We start from the raw sequence: 15,657 nt of genomic DNA, 5'->3' as shown, positions 1-15,657 counted from the left end.
TGCCCCTTACCTTCAAACACGCCAGTGAGGAGGGTTAAACCCCAGCCCCATATGTCTGGTATGGTAAAAAAAATAAAATAAAAGTAGTTCGACTGAAATAATTTACATTAAAAAATGAAGATCTAACAACACTGTAAAATAATTTACAGCACTTAATTGTAATTGAATTGTGTTTCTGTCCAGATTTATTGCACCTCTGGCTCACAGTTACAGTCCCTTTGCCTGCAAATCTGGGTTGTATTTTAAGATGACATTTGAAACTTTTACTTTTGAACTCTTAGTTGACTCATCCTAGCATTATTTTCTCCAACTACACCTCTATTACTACCAACCCATCAAATAAAGAGACAGATTCGCTGCACAATTTGACTTTATTGCAGCTCCTTGAATCAAATTAACACTGTCCAATACCAGTGTCTTAGTCTGCACCCACTGTAGATCCGGCATTCACTTCAGCCAATTTGTATTTGGGTATCCACATTTAGATACCACCAGGATCAGAAATGTCATACTAATGGCAACAACAGGAACCTTAATTTAATGATGTGAACATTTCATTCATTACCCGTACCAGCTATCCAACCTGCTTATTTGCCGCCACATCTTCTCTGATAGGAAGCATCCATTTTCAAATTGTGGGAAGTGGGCATTCAGAACCCAATGAATGAAAACACAAGTTTTTTGACCATTTTCTTTCAACAAAACTTTATGTAGTTTCACACTGAGATCATGCAAGGGGTGCCATAAATCTTGTAATCAACTTACCTGAATTAGCTGTACCATGTTTTTCAAATGCACTAAAAACTCTTTGGCCTCCTTCGCTTTGTCAGACACACCATTTAATGCTTGAGACAGATGGGCCTACAGACAGAAGAAAATAAAGGTTTGCATTAAATCAACAGATTCCAATTTGCATCTTTCACAGTCATAGAGTCACATGGGTTCACTTGTTAATCTTGCCTTCATGTCATAAATGATAGCATCAGGTTGGCTCTGCTGATAAACCTCCCCTCCTGAATCAGAAGCCTACAGTTTCAGCCCCTTACACACACACACCCCTGCCAGCACTTTAAGAAAGAACACAATGTATGACTCACATGTCGCTCAGAAACCGGAGAGTGCTGCATTGTCAGAGGTTTCAACTTTTGGATGAGACATCAAACACTCCGTATGTTCAGCTGGACTAAAGGAACCTGTGGCAGTGTTCAGCAAAGAACAGGCTGTTCTGCTGCATCCTTGCCAGCATTCCTCTCTGAGCTAACATCATGAAAAACAGATTAAATGCCCATTCATCTCATTTACTGTTTGCGCAAGCTTGGATACAGGCCTAGGGAGTGGTGTGAAAATTTGCAGATGGCAACAAAATAGAAGGTATAGTTAATTTATTAAAAGACCAAAGGAAGCTTGGAGCGATATAGATGGAATTCAATATCAGTCAGTGTGTGGAGAAGCATTAAAGTAAAAATAGGAGAAATAACCCTTTGAATAGAAATAGGCAGGATGCTATGGAAGAGCACCTGGGTGTAGGTGCACAGAATATTAGAGACAGACCTTATTGAAAAACAGAAGAATTATATGTTTCATCTCAAAAGGTAGTGAAGGGCTCATATAGAACTTTAAAACATTTAGAGTACCGTGTGCAGTATTGGACTTATATAGAACAGACTTCTCAAAGCTATGTGGTTCTGGAGGTCCTTTTTTGATACCATGTCGGCAATCCTGAACATGGGGTAGAGGCCATGCCTATTGGTTGCGATATTTGGCGTCTCGGATGTACCGGAGCTCCGGTCGGGGGCAGACGCTCTGGCCTTTCGCAAGATTTGGCAAGTAGGCAGATCCTCTTAGGCTGGAGGTCGACTACACCTCATAGAACATAGAAAAATACAGCACAGAACAGGCCCTTCGGCCCACGATATTGTGCCGAACTTTTGTCCTACATTAAGAAGAAATTAATCTACACTCCATCATTCTACCGTAATCCATGTACCTATCCAATAGCCGCTTGAAGGTCCCCAATGTTTCCCACTCAACTACTTCCACAGGCAGTGCATTCCATGCCCCCACTACTCTCTGGGTAAAGAGACATCCCCCCTATATCTTCCACCATTCACCTTAAATTTATGTCCCCTTGTAATGGTTTGTTCCTCCCGGGGAAAAAGTCTCTGACTGTCTACTCTATCTAGTCCCCTGATCATCTTATAAACCTCTATCAAGTCGCCCCTCATCCTTCTCTGTTCTAATGAGAAAAGGCCTAGCACCCTCAACCTTCCCTTGTAAGACCTACTCTCCATTCCAGGCAACATCCTGGTAAATCTCCTTTGCACCTTTTCCAAAGCTTCCACGTCCTTCCTAAAATTAGGCGACCAGAACTGCACACAGTACTCCAAATGTGGCCTTACCAAGGTTTTGTACAGCTGCATCATCACCTCACGGCTCTTAAATTCAATCCCTCTGCTAATGAACGCGAGTACACCACAGGCCTTCTTCACAGCTCTATCCACTTGAGTGGCAACTTTCAAAGATCTATGAACATAGACCCCAAGGTCTATCTGCTCCTCCACTTTGCCAAGAAACCTACCGTTAACTCTGGATTCCGCATTCATATTTGTCCTTCCAAAATGGACAACCTCACACTTTTCAGGGTTAAACTCCATCTGCCACTTCTTAGCCCAGCTCTGCATCCTATCTATGTCTCCAAGCACTTTGGCGTGGCTGGGTGACCTGATGGGGTTTTTGCACCTCGAGAAGGTCAGGTTCACCGTGAGGGTGGTCCGTGGATGGGTTTTACCGTAGGTGGCGGCCATTTATAATATACTTTTAAAAATTGATCACTGTTAGTTGTTGGGGGTGGGGGAGAGGAGGGGGTAGGATAGGGTGGGGATGACTTTATTTTGTAACAGGGAGGGGGAGTTGGGGGGGGGGGTTAATCTAACGTTTCCTCATGGGATAACCTCCTCAACCTTCCTTTGATAATAAAATGATGGCAGGATTTGATAAGGTAGAAAGAAGCAAATTGTTTTTAGTAGTCAAAAGGTCAACAACGAGGCCTCAGAGATACAAGATTAAATGCAAGAGATTTAGAAATAGAGGGTTCTTAACACAAAGTTGCAAATCTACAAAGTCATCTTCCATAGTTAGTGAGTGAGAGAGAGAGGCAATGTCAGTGAACAGCATGATAGCATAGTGGTTAGCACTGCTGTCTCGCAGCACTAGGGTCCCGGGTTTGATTCCGATCTTGGGTAACTGAGGTGTTTGGACGTTCTCCCCGTGTCTGAGTGGGTTTCCTCCGGGTGCTCCGGTTTGCTCCCACAATCCAAAGATGTGGAGGTTAGGTGGATTGGCTAAGTGGATGCTAAATTGTCCAAAGGTTAGATGGAGTTACAGGAATAGGGTGGGAATGTGGGCCTAGGTAGGGTGCTCTTTCAGAGGGACGTTGCAGCCTCGATGGGCCAAATGGCCTCCTTCTGCACTGTAGGGATTCTTTTTTTTTTAGTTTGAGTACCCAATTATTTTTTTTTCAATTAAGGGGCAATTTAGCGTGACCAATCCACCTTAACTGTACATCTTTTTGGGTTGTGGGGGTGAGTTCACGCAGACACAGGTAGAATGTGCAAACTCTACATGGACAGTGACCCGGGGCTGGGATCAAACCTGGGTTCTCGGTGCTGTGAGGCAGCAGTGCTATCCACTGCGCCACTGTGCTGCCCACACTGTAGGGATTCTATGAATGAGGAAGCTTAAATTAGATAGGTTGATAAAAGGAAAAGAAGTTTAATGGATATTGGAACAGATGGAGGATAAATCCCAACATGGACTTGCTTGGGCCAGGTCGCACGTTTCTGAGTTGTAACATTATGTGCATTGTGCACAAAAGATAAAGCTGAAACATTTGCTGCAATTTTCAACCAGAAGTGCCAAGTGGTGATCAATCTCGGCCTCCTCCCAAGGTCGCCAACATTATAGATGCCAGTCTTATATAATAATAATCTTTAGTCACAGTAGGCTTACATTAACACTGCAATGAAGTTACTGTGAACAGCCCCTAGTCGCCACATTCTGGCACCTGTTCGGGTACACGGAGGAGAATTCAGACTATCTAAATTACCTAATAGCATGTCTTTCGGGACTTGTGGGAGGAAACCGGAGCACCTCGGAGGATCCCCATGCAGACATGGGGAGAATGTGCAGAGTGACCCAAGCCGGGTATCAAACCCAGGACCCTGGCGCTGTGAAACCAGCTAGCCACTATTCTACAGCCAATTTGATTCACTCCACATGATATCAAGAAACAGCTGAAGGCACTGGATACTACAAAGGCTAAGAGCCCTGACAATATTTTGGCAATAGCTTCAGAACTTGTTATGCACCTAGGTTCCAATATGGCTACAACACTGGCATCTACCCGGCAATGTGGACAATTGCCCAGGTATGTCCTGTACACAAAAGGCAGGACAAATCCATCCCGGCCAATTATGCCCCATCAATCTACTCTCCATCATCAGTAAAGTGATTGAAAGGGTCATCAACAGCACTATCAACAGCAATTACTCAGTAATAACCTGCTCACCAACACAGTATGGGTTCCGCCAGGGTCACTTAGCTCCTGACCTCATTATGGCCTTGGTTCAAACAGGACAAAAAATTGCAACGGTGAGGTGAAAGTGACTGCCCTCGAGATCAAGGCAGTATTTAGCTGATTGTAGCATCAAGAAGCCCTAGCAAAACTGAATTAATGGGATTCAGGAGGAAAGCTTGCCACTTGTTGGAGTCATATCCGACACAAAGGAAGATACAGCAAGAAGTCTTACAACACCAGATTAAAGTCCAACAGGTTTGCTTGGAATCACTAGCTTTCGGAGCACTGCTCCTTCATCAGTTGTGTGAAGAGGTAGGTTACAAAAACACACCTACCTTTTCACTCACCTGATGACGGAGCTACGCTCCAAAAGCTAGTGATTCCAGATAAACCCGTTGGACTTTAATCTGGTGTTGGAAAACTTCTTACTGTGCCCACCAATGCTGGCACCTTCCACACAAAAGAAGATGGTTGTGGTGGTTGGAGGTCAGTATTCTCAGTCCTGGGACAGCACTGCAGGAGTTCTGCAGGGTAGTGTCCTCGGCCCAACCATCTTCAGCTGCTTCATCAATGACCTTTCCTCCATCATAGGTTCAGAGGTGGGGATGATCACTGATGATTGTGCAATGTTCAGCACCATTCAGCAGGGCTGACAAGTGGCAAGAAATATTTGTGCCCAAGTGTCAGGCAATGACAATCTCGAACAAGAGAGAATCTAACCATCGCCCTTGATCTTCAATGGCATTATCATTGCTGAATCCCCCACTGTCAACATTCTGGGGGGTTACCAGTCACCAGAAACTGAACTGGACTAGCCAGATATAGCTTTTGGCTACAAGAGCAGGTAGAAGCTAGGAATTTTGCAGAGAGCACCCCAACTCCCCAAAGCCTGTCCATTATCTGCAATGCACATGTCAGGTGTGTGATGGAATACTCTCCACTTGCCTGGCTGAATATGGCTCCAGGTGTTTCAGTGCCTGAGGAGTAATAAATGGTGCTGAACATTGTGTCAGAATCTTGACACATCCAGGGCAGAGCAGCTGTTTGATTGGCACCCGTTCCACAAACATTCATTCCCTCCATTACTGATGCACAGTACCACCTACAAGATGCACTGCAGGAACTTACCAAGGCTACTTAGGCAGCACCTTCCAAACCCACCATCACTACCATCTAGTTGGACAAGTGAAGCAGACGCATGGGAACACCATGAAAATGAAATGAAATAAAAATCACTTATTGTCACAAGTAGGTTTCAAATGAAGTTACTATGAAGAGCCCCTGGTTGCCACATTCCAGTGCCTGTTTGGGGAGGCTGGTACGGGAGTTGAACCGTGCTGGCCTGCCTTGGTCTGCTTTAAAAGCCAGTTATTTAGCCCTGTGCTAAACCAGCCCCTATACCATCACCTGTAAGTTCCCCTCCAAGCTACTCACCATCCTGATTTGGAAATAGATCACTATTCCTTCACTGTTGACTGGAAGTCCCTCCCTAACAGCTGCCATGTGAGCGACCCTTGAAGAAATGTTTTTGTAAGGGCAGCACGGTGGCGCAGTGGTTAGCATTGCTGCCTCACGGCGCTGAGGTCCCAGGTACGATCCCGGCTCTGGGTCACTGTCCGTGTGGAGTTTGCACATTCTCCCCGTATTTGCGTGGGTTTCGCCCACACAACCCAAAGATGTGTAGGTTAGGTGGATTGACCACGCTAAATTGCCCCTTAATTGAAAAAAAAATGAATTCGGTGATCTAAATTTATTTAAAAAAAGAAACGTTTTTGTCTTATCACATGGCTTCAGTGATGTCATTGTGTGGGTGGAGCTGGGCTGTGGCTCTGTATGTTTTTACTTTCGTTTTGAGTTTGAACTGGTTTTGTGCTGCACAGGTTGAAAATAAGTGTCTTTCTATCTTCATTTTAAAAGTTGTTTCCAGACTGCTTGATAACTTAAAAAAGATAATTGTTTTCTGGAAGGAATTCAAGCCTGCTGTTTTGGAAAGGAATTACCAAGTAGCAAGTATCAAGGCAATACCAAGTCTCGAGTGCCGTGTGCTGGGCCATACCTTTGAAAAGGGGGTACTAGATTTCTACTTGGATCTTGTTATCAAATTGGAACAGTAAAGGGGGGAAATCGTTAAGGGTTATACATAGATTACTGTAGCTGTGTGGGTTATTTATGTTTGTAGTTGATAAAAATGTGTTTATTCAAATGTTAACTAAATTCGTAGAATAAAGCTTGTTTTTAATTAAAAGTGCCTAAGACCTCTGTTGAATAACACCTGGAAGGCAGGCCCTTGTGCTCATCGTAACCAAAATCAATAAACAGTCAGGTGAACTCCATGATATTCTTTGGGGTTTTCTAAACACAGCACTGTGGGTGTTCGTACATCACATGCAGGGCCGGCCCAAGGTACCGACAACTCGGGCAGTCGCCCGGGGCGCCATGTGCTAGGGGGCGCCAGATACTAAAGTCCCGCGCATGCGCAGTTGGGCCGGTGCCAACCAGCGCATGCGCGGTGGCCGCCCTCCCCCAGGGCGGCCCCCTCTGCCCCCCGCTCCCGCCCCCTCCGTCCGCCCCCGCCCCCCCCGGCCCCGGCCCCCCGCCTCGGCCCCCCCCCCCCCCGGAGGGCGCTGAAGTTCAGCTTGCCCGGGGCGCCAGCAACCCTAGGGCCGGCGCTGATCACATGGACTGCAGCGATTCAAGAAGGCAGCTCACCACCACTTTCACAGGGGCAGTTAGGGATGGGCAATAAATGCTGGCCTAACCAGCTAAGACCACATCCCTTAAATTTAAAAAAAAATGACTGCTACATTTATCTAGATAACAATGACTGCATTCCAACTGGAATTCAACAATTGTGAGTGGATTTTGCTACCATGCGGATGAGATAAGGCACTACAGTATGTCAATGCTAATTTCACTTCCTCTAATAATTTAAGTACAACAGATACCTGCTTTAAAATGTTAATGAAAATGAAACAGTTAATCCTTTATATTAAGTGCCTCGTCAAGCAAAAATCTGCTAAAAGCTGCATTTCTGATTTGCATTGTTTCTAAGTGGTAAGGCTGTTACTCTGTGAAATGAGAAGACTAACAATAAACTGTCACAACCACTTTACCATTCGAGTGCAGTGCATGGTGACAGATATGTAGGAGGTTGGTGAAAATAACTTGAATAGCTTGTCTATTGAGTCACGTCTTTTGAAAGATTGTGTGCAATTATGAGAAAAATATACCAGTAATGCTTGCTTCCATTACGTTTCTGCTCTTCACCCTCTTGGTGGTAGAGGTCAAAATAAGTTCAAAGAATTGCTGCAGGGCATGTGGAAGATGGTACATATTGTGGCCACAATGTACCTGTGGAGGAGAGGGTGGGTACTGACTACAATGATGGGGTGCCAATCATATGACAGCTCCATCCTTGATTATGCTGAACCTGTCAAGTGCAGTTGTGTCTGCACCCATCCAACTGAGTGCTGAGTATTCCATCTTCAAAACTTTAAAAAGGTACTGAGAAAAGGCAAGAAATTGGTGACAAATCAATAGCTCTTTCAGAGAAAAAGTGGGCTGCAGTAAGCCTCCTTCCCGTGCTGGAGAACTCTATACTTCTATCTTAAACAAATACAAATTCATTGGGGCAGTTCAGGAAAAAGTCTTAATGATGTCAATAACTAGGATTAAGACATTTCAAGAGCTGTTTCAAATTTTGGTTCTGCATTTATGCTCTCAGATTTAGCATCACTCCTTTAAATGTGTCACATCCCTCCCTATGTGGAGAGCACCTTTGGCATTCAATATCTGGTCAAATGACAAGCATAGTCGAGGGACTGAAACAATAAACACTCATTATGTGTAGTGGGCACTGATCTCACACTTGCCACCATATGCTTTCCCCTATTTTTGCAGCAGCTGACTGAAAAACGCTGGGTTGACATGACCAATTTTACACCAAATGGTTGGTTGAATACATGAATGAACTGAGAGCAGTTTTCCAGTGAAATGCATCCATTAATCATTGCTCCATCCAACATTGGAAATAGCAAAGTATGCCGGGGCAGCATGGTAGCACAGTGATTAGCACAGTTGCTTCACAGCTCCAAGGTCGCAGGTTCGATTCCGGTTTGGGTCATTGTCTGTGTGGAGTCTGCACGTTCTCCTTGTGTCTGCGTGGGTTTCCTCTGGGAGCTCCGGTTTCCTCCCAGTCCAAAGATGTGCGGGTTAGGTGGATTGGCTATGCTAAACTGCCCTTAGTGTCCAAAAAGGTTCGGTTGGGTTACGGGGATAGGTTGGAAGTGTGGGCTTAAATGGGATGCTCTTTCCAAGGGCCGGTGCAAGCCGATGGGCCGAATGGCCTCCTTCTATACTGTAAATTCTCTGATTCTAGCCCATTAATGAACAGACTGATATTAACCTTAGAACACAAGATTCCCTTGTCTCACTATGCCTTTGCCAGACACAACATCCAAGTTCCTTTACCGAGGGGAGACCAAATGATAAGAAACCTGGACCCCCTTTACAGTTCTGAGTCAGAAGATGAAGGGTTGAACACCATTCCAAACAGCCCTCGTGAGTGGAAATGAGAATGTGCTCCCTAAATATTGAGATGACATCCAACTGGGCACTCATGTCACAATAAGTGCCAATTAGAGAGTGATAATATTTCCAACTCTGAGTCGGAAGGGAAAGCATTTGGGCTCCACACCCGACAGCTCCAAGTCAAGAGCTGCCAAAGTTACTACTTAAATATACAATTCCTAACTTTAGTGTGGGAGCTATGGCAACTACATTGATTGTTTAATTACACCTACTCCTGATCACAAAGAATAAAAAGTATTTCCATACTATGGAATGTGTTGGGGAACTCTCCATCATCTCAGATACAATGTGCAACAGATTTAATAGCTAATTTATTTCCCTTCAAAGCAAAACATCAAAACTGTTAACCAACTTTTGCTCAGCATCTAAGGGCTTTTTGCCAGCAAACTAGAAAAGCACACTAATTTCACAGTTATAGGCTAAAAATTAAACCAAAATGTACATCATAGGGATAAAAATCTTAAACGCTGATCTTAAATCTTAAACTTGGATCAGGGGTAGACAGGACATATTCTGCATAAGGTGATGATTCAATGAAAACAATGCTTTCAAGGGATTTTAACTACAGTCATCACCTCTTGGACTAACCTACTATGTCTCCAAAAGTCACTTCAATTAACCACATTCTCTCTTTTATATTGTGCTTCATTATTTCTTTCCAATACTCCTTCTCGCCCCAAACCTTTCCCCCCCTGTATGGATGGGAAGCTGCTCAGTATGAATGGGCAAATGGCAAGCGAACTACAGTTAAGTACACATGGCACATGACATATCAGCTGGCTTGAGAATGGGTAGGATTTTTGACTCAGGGGCAGTGATAAACCCTAGTGTAAAGCAAGTATACAATGTGCTAAGGGTGGCATGTGACGCAGTGGATAGCACTGGGACTGTGGCGCTGAGGACACGGGTTTGAATCCTGGCCCTTGGTCACTGTCCGTGTGAAGTTTGCACATTCTCCCCATGTCTGCGTGCGTTTCACCTCCCAATTGTAGATTGGGACAACAATCAAGTAGCTGAATATAGACTCACTTTTGATCTTTCTGCAGATGTTATTCATCTTACCGAATGACCCTAAACCAGGCAGTCAAACTCAGGGGCGCAACCCACGGATGGGTCGCGGGCGGGTGTCGGGAGGGTCAGGGAGCCATCCGTCGCAGCACTCCCGATCGCGCAAATCTGCGCTCAACAGCCACAGCAGTCGGCTGTTAATAACGCCGGCTGCAAGCGACCTTCAAAATGGCTGTGAACATGTAAAAAAAATGCAGCTGCACTGCGTATGCGTGCCAGATCATCGGTGCGCATGCGTATAGCCGATGATTAGGCACACATGCACAGTGCGGCCGCTTTTTAAAAAAACGGTCGCAGCTTTTTGTTTTACAAGTTTGGGTGGTTTTATTCATTTTATTCATTTATTTTATTCATTTAATTTTTGTTTTTTTCATTTATTTTATTCATTTTTTTTTACAAGTTCGGGGTGTTTTATTTCACAAAATTTTACAGGAAAAAATGCAGAACTTTGGACAGATGGAGACTCCATACTTTCCGACAGGTTCCATTGGAGGAGTGTGTACGAGGGCCAAAGGGACGCAAAACCATTTCCTCCATTTTTGTCAGCAGCAAACAAGGTAAGAAAAAATGGTGGGTTGCGCAGGTCGGCCGTCGTGGGTCGCGAAGGTCGGCCGGCATTGCCCAAAGGTTGGCAGGTTGGTAAAAATGGGTCCCTGAAAAGAAAGTTTGAAGAACACTGCCCTAAACTATACGAGTGAGCCTTTGGATTAATGGTAGCTTTTCCACCTCAAAATTAAGAAGTTCTGGCTTCCAACCCCACTCCTGAGAATATGGCCTCTATATACTGGGTTGACATCCAGCCACCTATTGGCACAGTGGGAACATTCCCATTTCTGAGTCAGAAGCTGAAGGCTCCGGGCTCCACTCCAGCCAACCCTAGTGAGCAAAGACTTGACTGCTGGCTCTAAATACTGGATTGATGTCCACCATTGGTGCTTGCGTTGATAGGTGCTGGTTCTCTCCTCCCCGTAAAGGGTAGATGGGGCTTTTTAACTGTGATTGTAGCCTAGCTAGAAGCCACTTAGAAAATAAAAGCTTTGAGGAAAGCAATGCGAATGTCTTCCCTAATACGTGGCATGGGAATCTTGTGTCAGACAGGAATTGATTTATGTCTTAGGGAAGAAACCCATCTGAACTATTTTCTGACGCTGTCAACAAAACGTCTGGCCAAGTGAACCAACGTGCTCAACAAGTCGATTGACAGATTAATTTCACAAGTGGAAGATGGCTTGTTAAATCCTCCAGAGCCAAGGTCATTGTTGATTGAACAGTGTAAACTTGTACAAGTTACATTGATTTTCATCAAGAATCGGAAAGGATGGGGGCTGGGGTGTGTGGAGAGAGGTGATAAGTCAGCATTTCTTAATGCATTGCAAAGAGCTGCTTCTTGAATTCATTCTCTTCATTTCCACATGACGTTACTGATAAAGAGGTGCGGTCTCTTGGACTGTAGTTCACTTGCCATTTGCCCATTCAAATTGGTACATTCCCATCCATACAGTGAGGGAAGGTTTGGGGCGAGAAGGAGGAGGGAAAGAACAAACTGAAGCACAATATAAAAGAGGGAATGTGGTTTCTTGAAGTGACTTTTGGAGCATAGTAGGTTAGTTGTTAAAATCCCTTTAAAGCATTATTTTCATTGAATCATCATCTCATGCAGAATATGTCCGGCCCACCCCTGATACCAGTGACTCTGCCTTTAAGGTTTTTACCCATAAGGTGTTCATTTTGGTTTAATTTTTAGCCGATTGCTGTGAAATTAGTTCGTGGGCTTTAGGGCATCCAACAGTTGCCAAACTAGACACGGCTTACAAAGGCAGCTAAGCTAGGCTCGGTCCCCAAATCCTGTCTGTCGACAGAGAATGGTTAGCGGACTCTGGTTAACAACCGAGCAAATGATCCGATTCCATGAACCATTTTATGCACTAACCATATTTTAAACACGCGGGTGCAAAATGTTTTGTAAAAGCCTCCCCAGTGGAAATGCCCCATCGTTATTCACCCTCCCTAATGTTGAAGCGTAGGGTCACCCCCTCAGCACCTCTCCCCTGCAGGTGAGTCACGCTCCCTCCTACCTTGTGTTGTTTCCACATGGCCCCCAGCGCCTTGACTTCATGCTTGCCGTGTTTCCCCTCCTCCAGGCACTGGTAACACACGGGGATCTTGCAGCTGGCACAGTACATGCTGTGGTTCTCCAGTTCGTGCTCGGTGCAGGTGGAGATCTTGCGAGGTGGCAGCAGTTTCTTGGCGGGGACGGGGCCCCCGCGGGCCTGGCTGGGCGGGATGAGCCGGTGTTTGGCCAGCGCTCCGCGGGCCGGGTGGCACCGCCGCTGGCACGGCTCGCAGTAGAGGACGTCGCACTGCTCGCACAGGACGGCCGCCTCCTGCGGGCCGCGCTCGCACAGCTGGCACTTGGCGCCGTCGGCGCGGCTCTGCTGGTAGCGGCCGACGATGGCCTCGAGCAGGCGGTTGCGGGCGAAGCCGCGGAGGCCCCGCTCCTCCAGCAGCGCGCTGCGGTGACACTGCGGGCAGGTCAGGCTGGAGTGGCGCAGCGGCGCCGGCAGCGGGGCCGGCGGGAACACCCGCACGCCGTTCGGCGACTTCTGGCTGGGGGTGGCCGGCGCGAAGCCCGTGTAGGAGCCGTAGCCGCTGTCCGCCTCGCTGTACACGCTCATCTTGTCCAGGTCCAGGTAGTCGTAGTCCGAGGCCGAGGTGCGGGCCCGGGCCTGCGGCGAGGGCGGCTCGGCCTCGGGGGTCTGCACCAGGATGGTGCGCGCACAGGGCAGGCAGACATTGTGCGAGCACGGCAGGATGATGGGGTCTCGGTAGAACGAGCCACAGACCGGGCACTTGAGCTCCTCTTCCATGTCAGCCATGCAGCAGGGGCAGGCGGGACGCGCGGCTCCGAGCCCCCCGGTCAGCACCAGGCGAGGGACAGCGCCGCCGCTCACTGCGCATGTGCATTCGCCTCCGGAGCGAGAGCGCCGCCGCTCACTGCGCATGTGAACGCCTCCAGAGCGAGAGCGCCGCCCCTCACTGCGCATGTGCACTCGCCTCCGGAGCGAGAGCGCCGTCCCTCACTGCGCATGTGCACACTTCTACAGCCGCGCTCAATGCGCACGTGTACTTTTCGGGACAGCACTGCTGCTAACTGAGCATGTCTTGGGACATGATGTCCTGTTGGCTTTGTCGCGGAGTTGTTGTACAGGCCCACCCCAATAAATTCGGCAGTTTTCAATTCCCTTTTCTCACAAACAGCCCTAGCGGTTTCCTTTGATGCTGCAACCAAAGCGTCTGAGTCGGACGGCTTTTGCTCGATGGTCACAGTGTAACTGCAACCTGAATCTGGAGCGGGGTCTCCAGCTCAAACCTAGTTTCACCCTGGCGAGATGACCAGGTACCGCTTTACTCCGATATCTCGCCAGTTTTAACAACAAATTCACAAGTTGAAACTAAAATCGTATCCAGATTAATCAAGAAGGATCATAGTCTAAAATATTACAGCACAGAAAAAGGCCCTTCGGCCCATCTTGCCGGTGTTGGCAATCAAGCACCTATCCTAATCCGGTTTTCCATCACTTGAATGCCATGGCATTTCAAATACTTCTTAACTATTGTGAGGGTTCCCACCTCTACCACTCTTTCAGGCAGTGAGTTCCAGATTTTCCTCAAATCCCCTCTAAAGTTCCTGCTCCCAGACTAACCAGCCTCCATTCGGGCAGCTCGTAACACAAGTGGATAGCACCGTGGCTTCATAGCACCAGGGCCCAGGTTCGATTTCCTACTGGGTCACTGTGCAGAGCCTGCACGTTCTCCCCGTGTCTGTGTGGGTTTCCTCTGGGTGCTCCGGTTTCCTCCCACAGTCCAAAGATGTGCAGGTTAGGTGGATTGGCCATGCTAAATTGCCCTTAGTGACCAAAAAAAGGTTAGAAGGGGTTATTGGGTTACGTGGATGGGGTGGAAGTGAGGGCTTAAGTGGGTCGGTGCACACTCGATGGACCAAACGGCCTTCTGCACTGTATGTTCTATGTTCATAGCTGAAATGCTCCAGCCCAGGCAGCATCCCCTGGTGATCCTCTGTACTCTTTCTAGCACAATCATATCCTGCCTATAATCTGGCAACCAGAACTGCACACAACACACTTGCTGGGGCCTATTGAGCATTTTATACAGCTCCATCATAACCTCCCTGCTCTTAATGTTCCATGCCTTCGCTAATAAAGGCAAGTATCCCATATGCATTCTTTTTTTAAATGTTTTTATTAAGGCAGTTATAATTTAAAACATTTTCAAGAGACAAAAAAACAAAGTGAATAACACACACTCAAACAACAACCAAACTCAGCCAACATGGCTTACATACACATTTCCCCAATCCCAATATTCCATTAACCATTTCTCACCTTATCCAACCCCCCATGCCTCCCTCTTTTCTTTTACCCACCTCCATTCCCCCACTATTGACAGCTTAATTTTCCCCAAAGAAGTCGATATATGGCTGCCACCTCCATGCAAACCCTAGCATCGATCCTCTCAGAGCCATGTCACTAACCCATACCCTTGATTTTAGGGGTTCTGAGTCCCTCCACGCCAATAAGATCTGTCTCCGGACGACCAGAGAGGTAAAGGTCAAAACATCAGCCTCTCTCGCCCCCGAGACGTCTGGGTTTTTTGACACACCAAAAATCACTACCTCTGGACTCGGAACCACCCGTGTCCTCAATACCGTTGACATGACATCAGCAAATCCCCGTCAAAATCTCCAAAGCCTCGGACATGCCCAAAACATGTGGACATGATTCGCGGCCCCTCCCGCACACCGCCCACACTTATCCTCCACCCCTTCAAAGAACCTGATCATCCAGGCCACAGTCATGTGCGACCTGTGGACCACCTTGTATCAGGTTATGCCTGGCATAGGAAGAGGATGCATTGACTCGCCTCAGGGCATCCTCCCATAACCCGACCTCTCACTCCCTGTGCAATTCTTCCTCCCACTTTCGCTTCACTTACAATCTATGAGCTCTTTATAAATTTACGATGCCTTCCCCTCCCCCACTCCTGTTTTAGACACTACCTTGTCCTGTACCCCATAGGGCGACAGGTGCGGAAAGGTCAAAACCTGCCTCTGCACAAAGTCGCTCACCTGCAAGTAGCGGAATCCATTCCCACCAGGCAGCTCAAACTCTTCTTCCAATTCCTCCAAACACGGAAAGCTCCCTTCAATAAACAAATCCCCAAACCGCCCATATCCATTCTGAACCACCTTATCTTTCTGTCCTGCTGCCTTCAGGGACCCATGGACATGCACTCCAAGACGCTCCTGGCCCTCTGTACCTCCTAGCATCCTACAGTTCATTGTGTATTCCCTTGCCATGTTAGTCTTCCCAAAATGTATCACCTCACACTTCTAGCGTTAAGAA

The 15,657-nt window shown here is 46.9% G+C and overlaps 1 protein-coding gene across 2 annotated transcripts in view; it reads right to left on the bottom strand.

Annotated features, from left to right (window-relative positions):
* LOC119967718 (E3 ubiquitin-protein ligase TRIM9) overlaps positions 1-13,170 on the bottom strand; it is a 39,384-nt gene extending 26,214 nt beyond the window's left edge. For both annotated transcript variants that reach the window (XM_038800600.1, XM_038800601.1), the window contains exons 1-2: positions 12,310-13,170; positions 766-861 (exon numbers count right to left, since the gene is read on the bottom strand). In XM_038800600.1, the coding sequence (XP_038656528.1) occupies positions 766-861; positions 12,310-13,110 (897 nt within the window). In that variant the 5' untranslated portion in view covers positions 13,111-13,170. The remainder of the gene's footprint in view (positions 1-765; positions 862-12,309) is intronic.
* Positions 13,171-15,657: the final 2,487 nt, after the last annotated feature.

This window comes from Scyliorhinus canicula, chromosome 6 (genome assembly GCF_902713615.1).
Source record: "Scyliorhinus canicula chromosome 6, sScyCan1.1, whole genome shotgun sequence".
NCBI classification, from domain to species: domain Eukaryota; kingdom Metazoa; phylum Chordata; class Chondrichthyes; order Carcharhiniformes; family Scyliorhinidae; genus Scyliorhinus; species Scyliorhinus canicula.
Note: the sequence above shows the minus strand (reverse complement) of the source record. Positions and strands in the feature narration are given on the sequence as shown.